Source organism: Lissotriton helveticus, chromosome 11 (genome assembly GCF_964261635.1).
Source record: "Lissotriton helveticus chromosome 11, aLisHel1.1, whole genome shotgun sequence".
NCBI classification, from domain to species: Eukaryota; Metazoa; Chordata; class Amphibia; order Caudata; family Salamandridae; genus Lissotriton; species Lissotriton helveticus.
This window is the reverse complement of record NC_136072.1, coordinates 903,104,861-903,123,313: the sequence shown is the minus strand read 5'-3', so window position 1 is coordinate 903,123,313 and position 18,453 is coordinate 903,104,861. Positions and strand designations below refer to the sequence as shown.

Sequence of the window (18,453 nt, the reverse complement as noted above, 5' to 3'; positions counted from 1 at the left end):
ATTCACTTTAAAAATCATAGGTTACAAACTCGATATAGCAAGGAATTTGCTTTAAAAAAACCTTTGAAATTCACTGAAAAAACCATATGTTTCACAATCGTTATAGTTAGGAATTAGCATTTAAAAAACCTTTGAAATTCACTAAAAAAAACATAGGTTTCACAATCGTTATAGTTAGGAATTAGCATTTAAATCATCTTTGAAATTCACTGAAAAAACCATAGGTTTCACATCAGTTATAGTTAGCTGAACATTTTACTCATACAAAACCATTGAAATTCCCACGTTATAGTTAGTTTGACTCACTATAACTTGCGCGCCCGCAATCCACTGCTGATGATGTCACATATTACATCATTCATGACATGGTCAGTGACATCACTGATGACATCACTGATGACATCTCAAATGACATCACTGATGACATCGTTGATGACATCTCAAATGACATCACTGATGACATCACTGATGACATCATCCATGTGATAATACGATGCACCTCCTCACACTCTAATCTAACCTTTGATACACCCAGTGTTAAATACAAACTACCATTGCTGAAACCATTGACACACCAATACCAGTAACTACACACGCACTCACTGATTCCTAGGTCTACACACACATTCACTCATTCACACATACAATACCTCATACATACAATCACTCATCAATACAACACTATCATATGCACTCATACACCTATACAGACACTCACACACTGGCACTCATCCATGGAGATACTCACACACCTAGTCAGTCATGCAAAGAATCAATCACACAACCATTTTCTCATCTATACAGTTATACACACAAAAACCTTACTTATTTAAAAATATACTAACACATACTTACTCTCTTTTGCAATCACTGATACAAGTACATATTGATAGATACAGTCACTTATGCAATCACAGGCTCTCATGTATAGTCATTTATATATGCCAACTCTCACATGCACTATATTTTACATATGTACTTACTTGGACATGTAGCACTGAGATATCCATTCACTCACCCACACACCCATACACACAGTCAACCGCCCATACAGTTGTTTTCACATGCACTCTTGAACCCATACACCACGTCAATCAACTGCTCACACATGTATGCACAGAGTCACACACCTCCTAGCCACCCACACACACACACGTAGCCTCACATACAAATACTTGGGCAACCAATCAATAACTCATATAGCCACTCATATAGCTACTGATCAACACATGCGGCAGCTTACACAACAACAGACATAATGATGCACACATTCAGACAGTTTAGTCACTAACCCATGCATTCAGTAAGACACATTTAATCACTCACTCATACAGTCAGTCACGCACCTACTAAATCCTTCATCTAGACACTTATACATCCACTCATTCTTCAATATGTAAAACATATTTAAACTTTACAGAAACACACAAACACTGGATGATGTCATCAGTGATGTCATCAGTGATGTCATTTGAGATGTCATCTGTGATGTCATCAGTGATGTCATTTGAGATGTCATCAGTGATGTCACTGACCATGTCATGAATGATGTAATATGTGACATCATCAGCAGTGGATTGCGGGCGCGCGAGTTATAGTGAGTCCAACTAACTATAACGTGGGAATTTCAATGGTATTGTATGAGTAAAATGTTCAGCTAACTATAACTGATGTGAAACCTATGGTTTTTCAGTGAATTTCAAAGGTTTTTTAAATGTTAATTCCTAACTTTAACAATTGTGAAACCTATGTTTTTTTTGTGAATATTATCTATGGATATAACCTTTCTCTGTTCTGTGCTGTTGGTACTTACTGCCCTTCATGTGAAATAATGCACTTCCTCACAGCAAGCTTATCCTTTCACCTGATTAGGCTGTAAAAGTCCTGCAACATATAACAAATCGTACCTTTAAAGATGCATGTTTGCTGCATGGTCTTTCTCTACTTCTAAGTCAACTAATGTGCATGCTCCCCCTTTTCAGATGCCTGTCCCCAAAACTTCGATTTCCTTCAAACAAATAGTTTTTTTATGAGGCGCCAAACAGGCCAAAATTCATCTACCTTGTATGTACACACATTTTTTTTTTTTTACCAATAGTGGTCAACGAAGCAATTACATTCATTGGTTTAAATACGAAACATTGCCAGTGCCTTTGTGTGCACTGCACCGGTTCACACAAGTTTTATTGATTTTCATGCACTAAACTGGTTGATATACATTGGCTTGTATAATCGATATGTGTTGATTAATGGAAAGCTAAACTATTACAACTCTAATAAAGAAGGTTGCTTTACTTGAGTAAACATATAGTTTAAGATCTGTATTTTTTAGACACAACATATCGATTTATGTTCCAGGATAAAGGTTACATAACAATGCCGTGTCTAATCAGTGCAGTGGGTTATGCATCGTAAATACTGGTGTGTGCATGTGCAACGTATTGGCTATTTATGCATACTCTATTAGTTTTCTCTCATAATGAATTGGTTCATATGAATAACCTTGTGTGCAAGCATAACACTCTGGTCTAGAAGGATGTATGATGTTACAACGCATACTTTTACAACGCATACCTTTACAACACATTTTTTACAACGCAGCAACCATTACAACACATTCCATTACAACGCATGCCATTACAACGAATTTTTAAAAACAACCTTTACAAAGCATTCCATTACAACGCATACTACCTTTACAACGCATACCATTACAACGCATACCATTACATTGCATGTATGGTAAGTATTAGATAGTGTAGGGGTAAAAATTACTATTCTAACTCCAGGGGGTGCAACAGTAGGGTAAGTTTTGGATAGTGTAGGGGTAAAATTACTATTCTATCTCCAGGGGGTGCAACAGTAGGGTAAGTGTTGGATAGTGTAGGGGTAAAAATTACTATTCTAACTCCAGGGGGTGCAACAGTAGGGTAAGTGTTGGATAGTGTAAGGGTACTATGTGTTGTAATGGTATGCATTGTAATGACATGAGTTGTAATTGTATGCGTTGTAGTGTCATGTGTGGTAATGGTTGCATTGTGATGTCATGCGTTGTAAGGGATGTTGCGTTGTAATGGTAGTGCGTTGTAAAAGTTGCGTTGTAAAGGTTGTTTCCCGTCTAGAAGTTTATGAGCTGCATTATATATTGCCTTGCACTCAGAATGGACTGCTTTTGTGAAAACCACACTTATTGACATGCATATCTTCAGCTTTGCAAGAGTAACGTATGGATGCAGATCAATAATGCATTAGTTTGTATGCATTCTATATTGGCCACTCTGGTAATGTATTGGGTTGTGTGAGTAAACTTTAGAGGTGCACAAAAATTGCATAATTTGATTTCGCGTTCTGTGAAATTTAGGGAAGATTACAAGAAAAGCAAATCCGTCATTTAGCACTATATTTTATCACAAAAGTTCACAAGGACACGTTTTGCACAAAAAAAGTAAAAACAAATAATTGCTGTGAACAAAAAACACTTATGTTATGTTTTTTTGCCTTGTTCCTGTGCTGTACTTTTGCAGCGCATGGCAGCGTAATTATGAGACGTGGCGTAATTCATAACTGCAGTAATTTTGTGCATCAAACATAACACAAAAATACAGAAATTATGTACATTACCCCAGTTTAATTAAAATGTTGCCTGGCCCAGTAATAGTGTGATTATATGCTGGCCTACACTCATAATGTAGTGCTAGACATACACATTAGCTTCTTTCGGATACATAATGTGTTGGTTCAGTGTTGTAATGAACTGGTGTGTATGTAAAATATATTGATTGTAATGTACAACTTATTAAGAATGACTTGCTAGTTTACAGGCTTGATGTACTGGTTCATACGCATATTCTTCTGTTATGCAGGAATACCATACACTGATTTGAATGCCTTCTGTACTGGTTGACATACGTAATTGTATGGTTGCTATACATATTATATTGTTTTATTCTTGCAATGGACTGGTTTGTGTGTAATATATTGCTGTAAATATACATCCCATTGAGGTTAAAGCAATATTTGCTGATATACTTATATGATGTACTGGTTCTCATGCATACCCTGCTGTTTTGCATGTTGAGCATACAGATTTTTCTGTGTAAAGTGCTGGTAGACATGCACAATTGTATGGTTCCCATGAATAATTGGTTTCCAAGAACTCTATATGTGTTTGTTTACCAACTATTCAGATTTGTAAACGTCACTTACTGGTTTGTTTGCGAAACATACAGGTATGTATTTTTGGCATCCCCATCTGCATACGATTTATTTCCGTAGTCACACTGATTAATGAACAGGAAACACCTTGGTTTTTAAATATTTTACATTGAAGCCAGAGCTTCATGCATTGGTTTGCTCGTATTGCACTATGGTTTGGCTCAGCAGTTTTGAGAGGACGAAGACAATGACAGAGTTCACAATGTCTATGGAAGCTAGAAATTCAACTTTCTCAAGTCCTGGGAGAAGACCTTTCCAATTGGCTTTTGTAATCATATTATCTGTTCACAACTGCAACGTTATGTTTTTAGAAGTAATGTTTTACTTTTTAAACCGCTTTTGTTTTTTATTTGGAAGTGTCATTTAGCACATTCTAAAATAATTAACATTTAAATATTATTTTAAAGATTGTGCTGATGTTACTGCTTCTTGCAACAGTGTTGAATCCAGGTGGATGGACATTGCTTAAAAACAGCTTCAGAAACCTTACAAATTCAAAATGTTTATATAGAAAACAAATTGTATGACTTACAGCTGTTCCTTTTGAGTTTCCAAAGGGTCTCATGGTATTTGGAGGTCAAAAGTTGTAGCGATGTTCTGCAAAGCATGAATCTTTCGATATTGGAGAACATCAATCCTCATGTTTTTATTGCGAAAAGGAAACTTTAATTATGCAGTCCAGTGGAATGTCTGAATCAGTTCTGTGAAAAACACATCTTTTCACACAATGGTTGTTAATTTAAAAAAAAACTATTTACAGTACACTTGTGGCCTTGTTACAGAAAGTACTCGGGGGTGGAACAGACGTGTGTGTCTGCTTTTTGTACACCAGGAGCATTTTGTTGTTACAGCATCTGTCTTCTATTATACAGATCATGTTGTCACTAAATGTTTGCGGGCACAATCTCAAGGGTGTATTCTCTCAATTACTTGGGCTGTATCTCCCAACATATAAGGAAATCCATAGCCATTGTGCCCACGGCTTATTGCGCAATGACGTATTGTGCCTTATTGCAGGCACAGAGGCAAAACAGACATCAACGTCCCTTGAGACAGGGAACAAGAGTCCCAGGTGTCAGTCAGGTATCCCTCTTTGAAATGCACACTGGGTGTCTGCCTGCAGTGAAAGGTGGCTTCAAACTGCTTGTCTACATTTCACTAATGTGGTTTTCTTAATGTTGGTGGGAGTTTGCACCTACATTGCTTGTGCTATGATATGTTGCATTATCTCACTTTGCTCCTGTTGCGTATTCTGAAGGGTGCATTATGGTAACAGTGGGGCAGTTTGCTGTAGTTGTAACATGGCCCGTGGTTTCCTTAGTACCCTTGCAAGCAATCTTGCATCAAACATAAAAGCAGAAAACCTTAATACGATTTTCATAAATTGACACTCCCAATTTTTGTGCATAGGCTTTTCAATTGGTGTATGAAACTGTTTATCCCTTTTTCACCCAAAATGTCTCTCTTTCAACATGTTAATGTTCATGGGTATTATAACATGGATATCTGCATTCTCACCAAATTAGTCACGTTACAAATCAACTTTCTTTTACTTTTCTGTTTTCTAATGTCCAGATTTACTATTCCTCTGTAGTTCAAAGAGCTGTGTGGTAAACTTTTGTGCCCCAAAAATATTTTTTGTTTATAGTCGATAGTAATGAAGCTCCAAGACAAATTTGTTCCATGAAGGTCCAATTCCCATTTTACTCAATCAATCAATCAATCATTTGTAAAGCGCACTACATACCCACGAGGGTCGCAAGGCGCTGGGTATATTCAAATGCGGAGATTGGAGTGTGCACTGGACACAGGTCCGTAGGAGCTGGCTCAAAGCCAGACATTTTAGATTAACCTGATCTTTATATCAGGTGAAACCAAGCGCAATCAAAAGGGCTTTCTAATATATAGTGTATAAAGCAAGAGCATCCTGTGTGTCTCAGTGATGGGGGAAAGGCCTTGAATTTCACTGTATCCAGAACATCCTCGATGAAGGGAATCCTCTGCATGAGGCACAGGTGGGACTTCGTTCATGAAAAAGCCAAATGTGGTTAAGCTATTGAGGTTGTCTGCCACTGACTGAGGCAAGCATGCCTGCGGTAGACAGACTGACTGCAGTCAGTCTGCCTTCAGCAGCCAATCATCAAGGATTGGAAATACATGTATCCTAAACCTCGGTTACGGGTAACTACCATTTCCATCACCTTCCTGAACACCTGAGGGGCGAGGTAAAGGTAAGGCTAAAGTGGAGCATACTGAATTGAAAGTGTTCCTGGCCCATCTTGAAGAACCACAGGTAAAGGTAGTGAGACTATAGGATGGGTATTTAGAAATATGAGTCCTGCAAGTCAATGGTCACTATCCTATCTTCTGGGTTCAGAGCATTTTGAACTTGTCCTTCCTCAAAAAGATGCTTAACGGCTGAAATCAGTGATTTGTCTGGGGGCACTGTCCTTCTTCGGAATGAGAAAAGAGTGCAAATAAAACCCTTCTACCTTGTATGGCACCCGCTCTGTGATACATTTGAACAACAGCAGAATTACTTTCTTTATCTGGATTGTGGTGTGCTCTTCTGAAATTCACTGAGGTGTAGGAGGAACGTAGAGTGGATAAGAAATGAAAGGCTGGGCGCAGCTCCTTTGGATAAATAGCAAGACTCACTCATCTGACAAGAAGAGTCTCCAGCTGGGAAGAAATGCTGTATTCTGCCCCCTATCAGTAGGGAGCTACTGCAGAAGTTAATAAAGAATTGTAGGACTGCTGCCCCAGAAATTGTGAACAGTTTCATCTGTTATCACAACTTCAGCCACTATAGGGCTGGGCCGGTTCCTGACAGATTGGGAAAGCAGTTGTCGTCTCTAAAGTAGCCTCCCTGAATACCCCTAAACTTCCTGTATTGGTGTAGAAATTGCTTAGTTGGCAATAATAGCCTCAAGGATCTAGCTGTGGTGCGACTGTCTTTCAATCGTTCCAGCAGCAAATTAATCTTTTCACTTTTTAGCCTGGAGCCATGAGAGAATATGTCCATCAAGAAGGTTTTCACTTCTGAAAACCTGTATGATCTCATCAATGCGTGCTGCTTGAGCCCCACACCTATTTACAAAGGTTCTGCTTTTGTGATCAGTATTGCCCATACCATCTTGGACTTTCTACTGTGCAGAATCCTATTTATCATGTATCCTTTGAACTAAAGAGGTCCTGAGGTCCTCAAGGAGTCTGTCAGGATCTCACTGGCCATAGCCCAGAAGGTTTGGGTGTCCCTTCCTAGGTGGCAGATGGTGTAAATGGATTTGAGAGCAAAATTAGCTGAAAAACATTCTTTCTATTGGTTGACCTTATTTATCGATGCCTGACATATTAAGCTTTCTGGTGTAGTATGTTTGATTAGGAAATCCAGGTAAGCAGCAGATGGTCTGTGTTGCCTAGCTAAAGGTTGACTGACGTGAGTGCAGGAGCATGGCTTGGACCAAGTTGCCATAAGGGTACCAGTATAGACCTATTTGAATGACAAGAATGGCTCAAGTAAAGTCGGCACTGCTTGCAGAATCTGTCAAAACATTTCTCCTTATCAATAATTGACATTTGCAAGCCTTGATCTTCAGCTGCTCTCTAAAGCACCACTGCAAATGATGCAATTTTTTTCCATTGGAAGTCCATGTGGTGAGTCTACCTGTTTTAGGAAATGTCTAACCCACTGGAATTTTGGATCTCTGAATACAAGGCATCATCACTATAATTCAATTTAATTGAAGTTATCTCCCTCCCCCCCCATCATCAATATCCTGAGAGACACTAGGTGCGTCCTGCACTGAAACAGAATCAGATCCATAGTGACCACAAGCCTCTTATAGTACTTGTCCTACCAGAAGGATTTGATTAGAGTCAGGTCGCATAACAATTGGTTGCACCTTTGTGAACACCTAGCATGACGTGGGCCTGGAGAAGCATCGGTATGGGGTCAAAGATTAGTGTTGGAATCAAATCTTAAGCCAGCACCAGTAGATTCGGTTTTAGAGTTGGTGCTAATGTGTAGGGTAATACCAATTATGGATTCTGGAGACATTGTAGAGACCAGGACTGTAGTCGGTGCAGGTCACAAGGGGGCAGATGGTATCCTGCCTGTTGCAGAAATCTGACTTTAGACTCCTGAGCCTCAGTTGGACCCAAAGGCACACCAGAGGGTGAGGTCACAACACTAAATATCTGGAGGATGGCCTTTTTGTAGGCAGCTATCTGCTGTGAGACTGAAGATTTTTCAGATAAACAAGAGCAACCCATATGTCCATGTGAACTGTATATTAAGTATCAACTTATAACATGTGTTCACATGGAACTTATTTTTTAAAAACAATTTCTTATTGTCACAGAATAATTCTTTGTAGGTTTAATCAAAGAAGAAAAAATGAATTATAGAACAGAGCACATCTGTCATAAATGAATTAAAGAACAACGTCTATAGCCCGACTATTGCTGTCATAGAACTCAATACAGCGGAACTGAGTTATTTATTTTCGTTATAGTACATAAAATACAAAAAGTATTAATTTCGGCGTGTATTGTTTCAGTGAGTAGTGTTAAGAAGTAAGTGATAAAGAGCCCCAAGTAAAGTAACCATAACCAAACATGTAGAGAAAAGTGAGAATAGTGTGATTTTATAAAAAAGAGGTTAATGGTAAAAAAGATCATTGGTATATACAAGGACATCTGAATGCTCATTTCACAATAAGAAATTGTTTTTAAAAAATTAGTTCGATGTGAAATCTTGTTAAAAGTGGGATTGAAGATGGCCCAAGAAATTCAGGACTCCTGGGACTATTTGTGTGGCTGGGTTCGATTCATTCAGATGTTAAAGGACGAATGCAATCTTTATCTTTATGCTCTCACGACTTCCCTCAAAGATTTTGGCATGCAGGATAGGTTTGAGTCCAGATAGACCTTCTTGGGTTTATGTCCAGACTTTGGCTTCAACTTACAGGACAACTTAAACCGTATGTGTACTTTTCGTAGTAGTGGCCTTCAGATCAGACCAGACTTGCAACTTAGAGCAGTATCAGTACTTTGCCTGTGACCTCTTTTTATGTTCAGCGACATAGAGTTTCAATTCCCTCTAAGGAATCCCCTTAGGTTGATAAGGACACACTTGTCGCATGATCTAGAGTCCAAGTACAACAGATAAGCTTCCTGCAGATCCATGACTGACATCTCCTTCCTGCAATCTTGGTACAGCTTGAATCCTGTTTTCGGTGGTGACCTTGTTTCCTAGCACACTGTCGTAGAAATAGTCGTCAAAAGACCTAAAAAATTGAAAGTGGAACTCTGGTTCTGTGTTGAAGGCATAGAAAAGAAAAGAACTGAACTAGCATGCGGTGGTGGTACTTCTATGTGGCACTGCTTTGTCAATTCCAGCATGGTACAGAATGACAGTGGAGACACATGGCATCACCTATCGGCCACAGGAGCGTTGCTAGCACTTCAGGATACTCTGAAGGTGAAGAATCTGAGGTCAGAAGTATACATTGGAAAGTAAAAAATAAATTAAGGTAAAATTAACATTCATTTGTTTAAAATGATGTGTTTTGCACTAGCAGTTTTCGAACAGTTGTCTGGACTTGCAAAATGTAGACTCCCTTCATTCAAGAAAAGTATGTCCCTGACATCACCAAATATTGAAAGACTCATGGTTTTTAGAATATGCTGACAACTACTGACCTGAAAATAGCATGAGAACCTCAGAAGAAATTTGAAGGAATTTGGAATGTGTAAACTGACTGAAGCTGCTTTGAAGCAGTGCCCATCTTCTTGGACCCACACTGCTACAAACAAAGGTACATATAGCACACGCTTTAAAATATTGCTCACATACTATTTTACAATCGGTTAGATCAAACTTCAAGTGAGCAAACAAAAATAGTTTAAAACGTAAAACATCACTTTTCAAAAACATGTAATTGCAGTTGTGGACAGATTACATGGTAAAAGATCCAAGTTATCTTCCTCTGGAGACTATCATCAAGTGCTTCTCACCTTCAAAGGACGTGGTTTATCTCAGGTCTTGAGAAAACTAAGCCTCCAGCTTCCAGGCACCTTGTGACCGCTGTTATACACCCCTTCCCAGCTGCTGAGTCAAGTGAAGTGCTAGCAAAACAATGCATGAAGCACAGGCTTCAATGTAAAACCCATTCAAACCAAGGTGTTTTTGTTTATTAATGAGTGCACTTGGTTAAAAAATAAATAGTATGCAATGGTTATACCAAAAATATGTTTCTGTGAGCTATGCACACAAATCAGTAAGGGTTGTTTAGAGAACCGAAAATGGTGTATCCAAACACATATAATGTGCTTGCAAAGCAAATGTGTTAGTCACTGGATCCATATATTTGTATCTGTCTACCAGTACTTTATGCATTTAATATAGAACGTTAAACATGCAAAGCAATAGATTATGCACGATAAGTGGTACACTATGCATGCAAATCAGTAAGTAACATGTTCAGACAACGGGTTATACATTTAAACCAATATATGTGACATATACAAACAAGTGCAATACAGGAATGAAACAATACATTATGTATATGAACCATGCAATTATGTATGCCATGCATGCAAATCAATGTGGTATCCATACAAACCAGAGGATATACATGTCAAACATGGCATCATGTGAGCTCACCAGCATGTAATGCTTTCAAACCATTGAATTTCACAAGGCAATCAATATATTACACATACAATTCAGTGCATTACCGAGTGAAATATGCTACTTAATCGAAAAAAGCAATTATGTAGATCTACCCAAACATTATGAATGCAGAACAGCAAATAATCCAACCATTAGGTTGCATATTTCAATCAATATATAGCGCACCCAAACCAGCACATTATAACAGTGAGCCAGAATAGTGTGTCTATGAATCAGTACATTAAACATCTACATCTATGTGTAACTCTGGCAAATTAGTATGATATTCATATAAATCGGTGTACTTTGCCTACAACAAATGCATTACGGCCAGAGCGGCCGACTCCAGAGCACGGGGCTCACGGTTCGATCCCTGGCGCTGGCGGCAGCTCAGCTCAGCACCCTGTGACTCTGGGCAATAGCTCACTTAGGGCCAGATGTAGGTAATCCCAGATTACCGATTCTTAAATACCGAATCATACCGATTCGGTATTTAAGAAAAGGCAAATGAGATGTAGGTAATTTTTCTTAAATGAATGTCAATTACTGAATCGGTAAATACCGATTCTGTAATTGGGGGAAACATTGAAGGGTGGCAGGGTGTCACTTTGACACCCTGTTGCACCCCTCAATTGTGTATGGGTGCACATGTTGCAGCAACATGGCACTGTTGGAAAAGCAAAATAAATGCTTTTTCAAAGGTTTTCATTATTTACCACCAACTTGTAGTTGGTGGTAAATAAGGAATCCTAAAATGGGAAAATAACTCATTTGAGTGCTCCCTACATATCAGGATTGGGTAATTTACCGATTCCTTAAATTACCGATTCGGTAAATTACCGAATCCTTCTTTTTTAGCCTCCTACATCTGGAAAGCCTATTACTGGTCGGTAACGGCCGATTTCGGCCGTTACCGACCGGTAATAGCCTACCTACATCTGGCCCTTGATCTTCTCGACGGCCCCCAACCCCTTGAGACCCCTAGGGGTGATTAGTTTGTGCTTGACAAATACTGGATACGGATTATGATAGCAAACCAAATATATTATATATCGTTAAACGTCTGGTCTAGAGTGGTACACATGTACAGCTGTACGGTCTACATGTGAATCACATTATGCATATGAACCAATTCATTGTGAGAGAAAACCAATAGACTATGCCATCAAACAAATAATTTGTGCAAGTACATCACTGTGTTAATCATACCGCAGTATTTAGTACATACACCAGTGCCAGTGCACTAAATAAACAGTTGGTTTAAACCAGTATCTTGGAACATAAACCAATATTTAAAACCACGCATCTTAAACCATATGCTTTTTCGCATACACAAATGTACTTTATTGGTGTTCCAATAGTTTACCTATCCATTAACCAACATTATGATCTCTCAAACCAATATCAATGTATGCCTACCAGTGTAGTACATGCAAACCAATAAAAACCTGTGTGAACCAGTGCAGTACACACGGACACGTCCATTATTTCTTATATTTAAATCAAGGCAATTGGTATGTGAAGCACTATGTTTAATATAAACCAATATATCACATACAAGTTAACTGAAGTAACTGTTTGACACTTCATTGTGTTCTTTATGTTTGCTTTGCTACGGAAGCACACCCCTTTCAAACCAACCTACTCTTTATGAATTGCCCTGTTAGACAGCCTGCTGTCTAAGTAAAAAGACTTTTAAGATTCATGCAGTGCTTGATTTCATTTGGGCCCTGGACCAGGTTCATGATTCCCAAAACGTTAGTGCTGCTGACCGTTGACATCACCTTGTAGACTTAAAAGAAACTGTATGACTAAGACGAAAACCTCCTCACGGTCCAGACCATATCTGTCCTTCCAGCTTGGAAGATTTACAATGTGCTAAAAGGAGGACACACTCATCAAACCAGGACCTGCCTGCTAGGCTTCCTGCGATTTTGAAGTTCTCCAAAATGGCAAAAATTAACAAGATTACATTTGAAGGATGACTAGCCGGAAGGCTCAGTGGACACACTTTTCCCTGAAGAAAGGCTGCGATCTGAATGTCATACGTTTATATTCCAGCAAGTCATATTCAGTCTTTCATTTAACTGAGTTTGACAAATTGTTTACTTTGAAAAACAGGATATTAGTAGGTCCTTTTATTCACAGCACTTCTACACTACAGACACAAAATGATAACATGTTTTTATACAGACATTCTTCATATTGTGAAGATAAGTGGCAAACACGAATTTTCCCTTGCCTAGGTAGCCCCACAGGAAGACTACTCTCCGTTCTCTCAAGGGCACCTCTTTGGCAATTCCCTTCTAAAGTAGGCATAAAGCTAACATTCATGTCATGCCTGTTCACTATCACTCTTTTGTTGTGAGTGGCTCGAGACTAATCTCAGACACCTTTTGAGCTCAGCAGGAGTGCCATTGAGGTCTAGTATTATACATTTTTTGCTCAAAGGTATGTATTTATAAATAGTTGACAACTGTTAACAGAATATCCAAGGTCTCTAGTATCCCTGCTGCTCCTGGTCAGGTTTGAGGAGAGTCCTTAAGTGTTAGGACGGTATACACCCGTTACAACGGATCTTTTACTCCGCACTACCATTACAACGCGACTTTGACTCCGCATACCATTACAACGCATTGCGCTGGGGGGCGCTCTAGGATAGGGAATAAGTATAATTTACTATCCAACACCTTCCCTAGGGTCCACGGGGACTGGAGTTAGAATAGTAAATTATACTTACCACTATCCAGCGCCCCAAGGCGCTATGCGTTGTAACGGTATGCGGAGTAAAAGTCGCGTTGTAATGGTCTGCGGAGTAATAGTATGCGTTATAACGTCATACATCCGTTAGGACGGGCCTCCAATAACTATACAAGTTGCACTACCTTAACTGCAATAGGCTCAGGGCACTGCCAGCTAAATTTAAAAATATCAAGATTTGTAGATTTTCAGATATGGGCAATTTTTCTAGTCTGTGATCCAGACCCGACCAAAAGATGCTGGAAGCTCTAGGCACCAAAGGGATACCATGACATGTTGAATGTAGCCAGCAACGTTTTAGAGAAAAGGTCATTCAACTGCTGGCAGTGAGAGCAAGCAAGCTCCTAAAAAGTGGGCGCATCAGGAAAATATCTCCACGCTTTAAACAAACATTTAAAGGAACTGTGTTGTTTTATCCTGGATTACATTCAAAGACACTTTTTCACCCATAGGTACATGAAATGGAACTCTGGTTGAATATTAACTGCATTTAAATGTATCTTAGAATCAGGCAATGTAAAATAAAAGCATTTCTGTATGCTTGATGCCACAAATGCTCAAAGCTGGAACTTCTCCAAGACTTTGATTTAAGTCTTTCCCTGGCCGTCATTGTTCTATTCATGTCAAAAGGCAGAAAGACCCAAATTTGTGTACATCTGTGACAGCTGATATTAAAACGTATGTACTAGGATCTTCTGCTTTTTCCGCTCAATCATCGTTTTAAAATGTTGTGAGTTAAACTTACTGATTACCAGACATTGCCTTTCATTTATTGTTTGTTTTTGCATATGATATCGACCTCAAATGGGCCGTCTCCGGGGTAACTAGACAGTTCCATTTCATTAGGACACCACTTTGCCTGTACCTGGCTTTCCTTTTACCAGTCATTGTTTTCAGATGTACGAGCCCAAGAGGAATAAAACGAATTCTATCACTTCCAGATTTAAGTAATTTGTTAATCGACAAGGGCTACCTACCACTGGGGCAGAGGGAACTATAAAATCCTGTCTAATAATTGCAGCTCTAGAATCAAGAATCCTGAGACGCCAAGACAATGGGTAATTATTTTCTTTGTTTTTTTGTAAAGCAATACATTCCTTCCTAAAATACATAGGAAGAATTGAAGCAAATGCATATATTGATGAGAAATCTAGAGGTAATTTTTTCAGAAAGTCAGTTACGTTGAAATCTGATTTTATTGTCTGTACTTGTATGGCACTGGTGACCGAAATAAAGTAATTTGACTATATGAAATCTACTGACAGTTACACTTAACCTGATTGGGCAGGGCAGGGAGAAATAGTCGAAGAGGATGATTCATTTGTGAGGATGACTGGGCCACCTGAAGTCCAGAATGAAGCGGTGGGTCTCTTTATTTTAAGATGGCCACTTTCCAATCTAATGTGTTACAGTATAAAGAAGGTACCCTAAACCTGCCCCATTTCTACTGCCCCTACCATAGCCCCCACCACTCAGCTTTTGCCAGGGACACCCCATCATCAACTCCCTGGGGCAATGCTGTTGTCCTGCAGTGGTACTCCCCCCCCCACCCATTACCTTTACTTTGTCTTATTTTGCAGGGGGATGCTCACCTTTTTCTGGTGGTAGCTGGCCTGCCCTTGAGCAGCACTGCTTTCCTGTCAGCAGAAAGCACTTCAGGGAGACGTTTTTCTGTCCACTCTCACCCTTGATTTCTGTCGGCACCATCTTTACAGTGTCACGTAGTACCATGTAAGACACAACTGTTTTTGATATTGTAGTATTTTTAGGGCTAAACTATTTTTGGTAGCAGCTTTTAGCAGTAGCTGTCGGTGGTGGGAGTAGCTGCCGGGTGGTGACGTGGGGAGAGGGAGAGGCAGGGCAGCGGGTAGTGATCTATGGTTTACGGAGTATTACAGGTAAGTAAACCTATACATAAATAAAATGAATTTCGTTGCATGCACTGCATCCCCAAATGCGATGCAGTGCACGCAACGAAATTCGTTGTATTTATTTATATGTTTACTTACCTGTAATCCTCCGTAATCCATAGTTTACTACCCCCCACCCTGCCTCTCCCCCTCCACACGTCAACGCCCAGCTCCCACCACCGACCGATACTGGCTTTTAGAAAGTCTACCTTCTACCGTTTTCTTAACTGCAAACCATTTATGTTGTCAAAGGGGTATAGAAGTCAGAGCTGTGTCTTGGCAGCCATGCAACTGCTGGGTTCTCCATACAACAACCAAGATGTAGGAGGAAAAAACGGACATCCTGCATTACTCCATAAGATGTATCACGTAGGCTACTACTTATTGCATCAGTGTCTTGTATAATATTGTGAAAGACAGGCATAACCGGATCCTTTGCTTTGTAAAGTGTCATCGTGGATATATAGCGTGGAATTTACATATTTTTTTTACATATGATTTGATATCTGCTCAGTGCATCATTTATGGAAAAAATGGATGATGATGTTCTTAAAACCGACCGTTCTAATTCTAAGCAAGTGAGCAATTTCTATGTAATTTGATAGACATTTCAACAATTATATCATCTGTACTTGTGTTCGCTGAACCCCATACTGTTTTTTTCCTGTTCACGGATACAGCAGAAAAAATATATTATATTTTATTTTAAACACTGTTAACACTGATGTTAATATCCAACTTTACTTTTCCACACGCCTCCTGTGTAGGGTTGGGGAAAGAAGGGGACAGTTTGGGGCTTTGAGCAAGGAATTGGGAGGAGAAGGATTATCGGGATAAAACGAAGCAAGTCACAAAGAAAGTAATTCTGCCCATGACTAGCAGTTTTTTGGGAGAATGGAACAAAACATCCAGATACGCCATCAGTTGTTAAAATGTGTAGTCTGTCTGTGTTTCCTCTTCCACAATCAGAAGTACGCTCACCAAAATCAAATAACTGTCACGTGGGTGTTGACCTTTTTTTTAATTAAACTGCACTGGTTCAAAGAATCCCAGTTACTGGAATTCGACCTTTCTTCTTCTGACAGCGTCAATCATATTGTTGTGTTTATTTATTTGTCTGCTCCTGTACAGTCTGCCACTTCTCGAGCATGTTAGCTATTCTCGTTCCACTCTGGTACCATAGTAACACCATGAACAGTATGATACTGGTGTGGAGAAAGGGTTCTTGGTACTCCATAGACAAATTCGCCTGGCTGTAAGGAATTGGGTGTCTGGATACTAGTCTGAGGACCACAGTGCCGGATGATAGGCTGATGGGCAACAGGAGGCTGGTGCTGGTACATGCTATGACTGTCGCCAATTTGTGAGGATGAGTGAGTTGCCACACCAGCTAGTCTTGGCATGAGGGACCCTGATGTGAAGTGAGCAGAGAAATGCTGATAAGGCAGTCGGTCCATAGGTTGCATGGCAGTGACAGTGCAGCTACTGTATGAAGGCACACTTGACCAGCTGTTGCAACTTATGTCCTCCAGACTTGGCACCGTGTCAGTGGCAGATGTGGATGAAGCATACATGCAGGCTTGTCTCTGGGCAGATTCAGATCTGTATGAGGAGCTCACTCCCTGAGACTGTGGGTAGCCAGATCGAAAGAAAGGGTCTTCCTCAGTTGGAGATGTATCCATGTAGGATTTCTTGTACGTATGTTCAGTGGGGGAACACTCTTCATCACCTAGGAGCAAATATAAAAAGAGAAGGCAAATATGAAATCTTTTTTTCACAATTTTTCCGCATATATATCACTAGTTACTGTATAGTTGTGCTGAAAGGTAAACACCAGACATTTTGAAATATACACGAATTCAGTGAATACTATGAGAAAGATGGCAACGGAAAATGTAATCCAACATCTTCAAAACATTCACCAATACATCCTCCTCAGCATCATTTTAAACTATTGTTTAGCTTATTACAAATTAAACTGTATATTAGAAAAAATTACTTTTCATCAGTAAGTTGCAAATTGATTTAATTTGTATTCACAAATAATTTGTATTCATACTTTTGGGAACTAGAGTCTTTATTTAAGGATGTTAGTGTTTATGACATACAGAGGGTCTTAATGATTTGATGAGGATGGTATCCAGGTGCTAGGCCCATAAGCTGTTTCAGCACAGTAAATCCAATGGAGATATAGAATTTACCCTATCTCCTCTTGAATCCTACAAAATATATAAAATTATTTTGAGTCATCATAAATAAGTATCAGGTCTCACAGCAATGGCAATTATATTCCTAGCATACATTGTACGATATTGTAGCTCATTTTTAGGTCGAGCCTGGGCAGCGCAAGTGCTGCTCTGAGAGCTATGCTTTATTGGAGTATGCACTTGAAGGCCCGCCCACTCTCTGCCTATATTTGCCATTGGCTTGTGTCCTTGTCCTTCGTAAATGCTGGCTTCGTTATTAGGCTTGTTAGTCCCTCCTTAGGGCCACCTTGTCTTCATTTGTAACCTCCCATGAAGACTGGCCCTTTTACTTCGGCTGGTACACGGTACGTCTTCGTTAGTCTGTAAGCACGTTTTTATTTAATGAGTTTCTCTTACTGCCGGAGGGCAGGAGGGTCTCTTGTGTGCAGTTGTGAACACCGGCTTGTATATTTAACTCTTAGCAAATAGGTAGCTCTTCAGGGGCCATGGGACACAGAAGGGTGCAACTCAGCGATGCCTGCAAGCATTTGGAATGTGTAAGGTCTTGCTTTTGCAAGAGTTTTAGATACTGGCATTGTAACCCCTCACTGCGTTTGTTGGCCAACGGCCATTGCAAGCACTGCCTCTGAAGTGCTGCGCATGTCCGTTGGCCGTCGCGGCCCTGCCCACTCTGCTAAACTGC

At 39.7% G+C, this 18,453-nt stretch overlaps 1 protein-coding gene and 1 long non-coding RNA gene across 3 annotated transcripts in view; one reads left to right on the top strand and one right to left on the bottom strand.

The window, feature by feature from the left end:
* Positions 1-18,453, top strand: part of LOC144791294 (uncharacterized) — a 483,505-nt gene that overhangs the window by 224,572 nt on the left and 240,480 nt on the right. The gene's annotated exons all lie outside the window — the stretch shown is intronic.
* Positions 16,251-18,453, bottom strand: part of TBX5 (T-box transcription factor 5) — a 615,870-nt gene continuing 613,667 nt past the window's right edge. For both annotated transcript variants that reach the window (XM_078665962.1, XM_078665961.1), the window contains exon 9: positions 16,251-17,293. In XM_078665962.1, the coding sequence (XP_078522088.1) occupies positions 16,716-17,293 (578 nt within the window). In that variant the 3' untranslated portion in view covers positions 16,251-16,715. The remainder of the gene's footprint in view (positions 17,294-18,453) is intronic.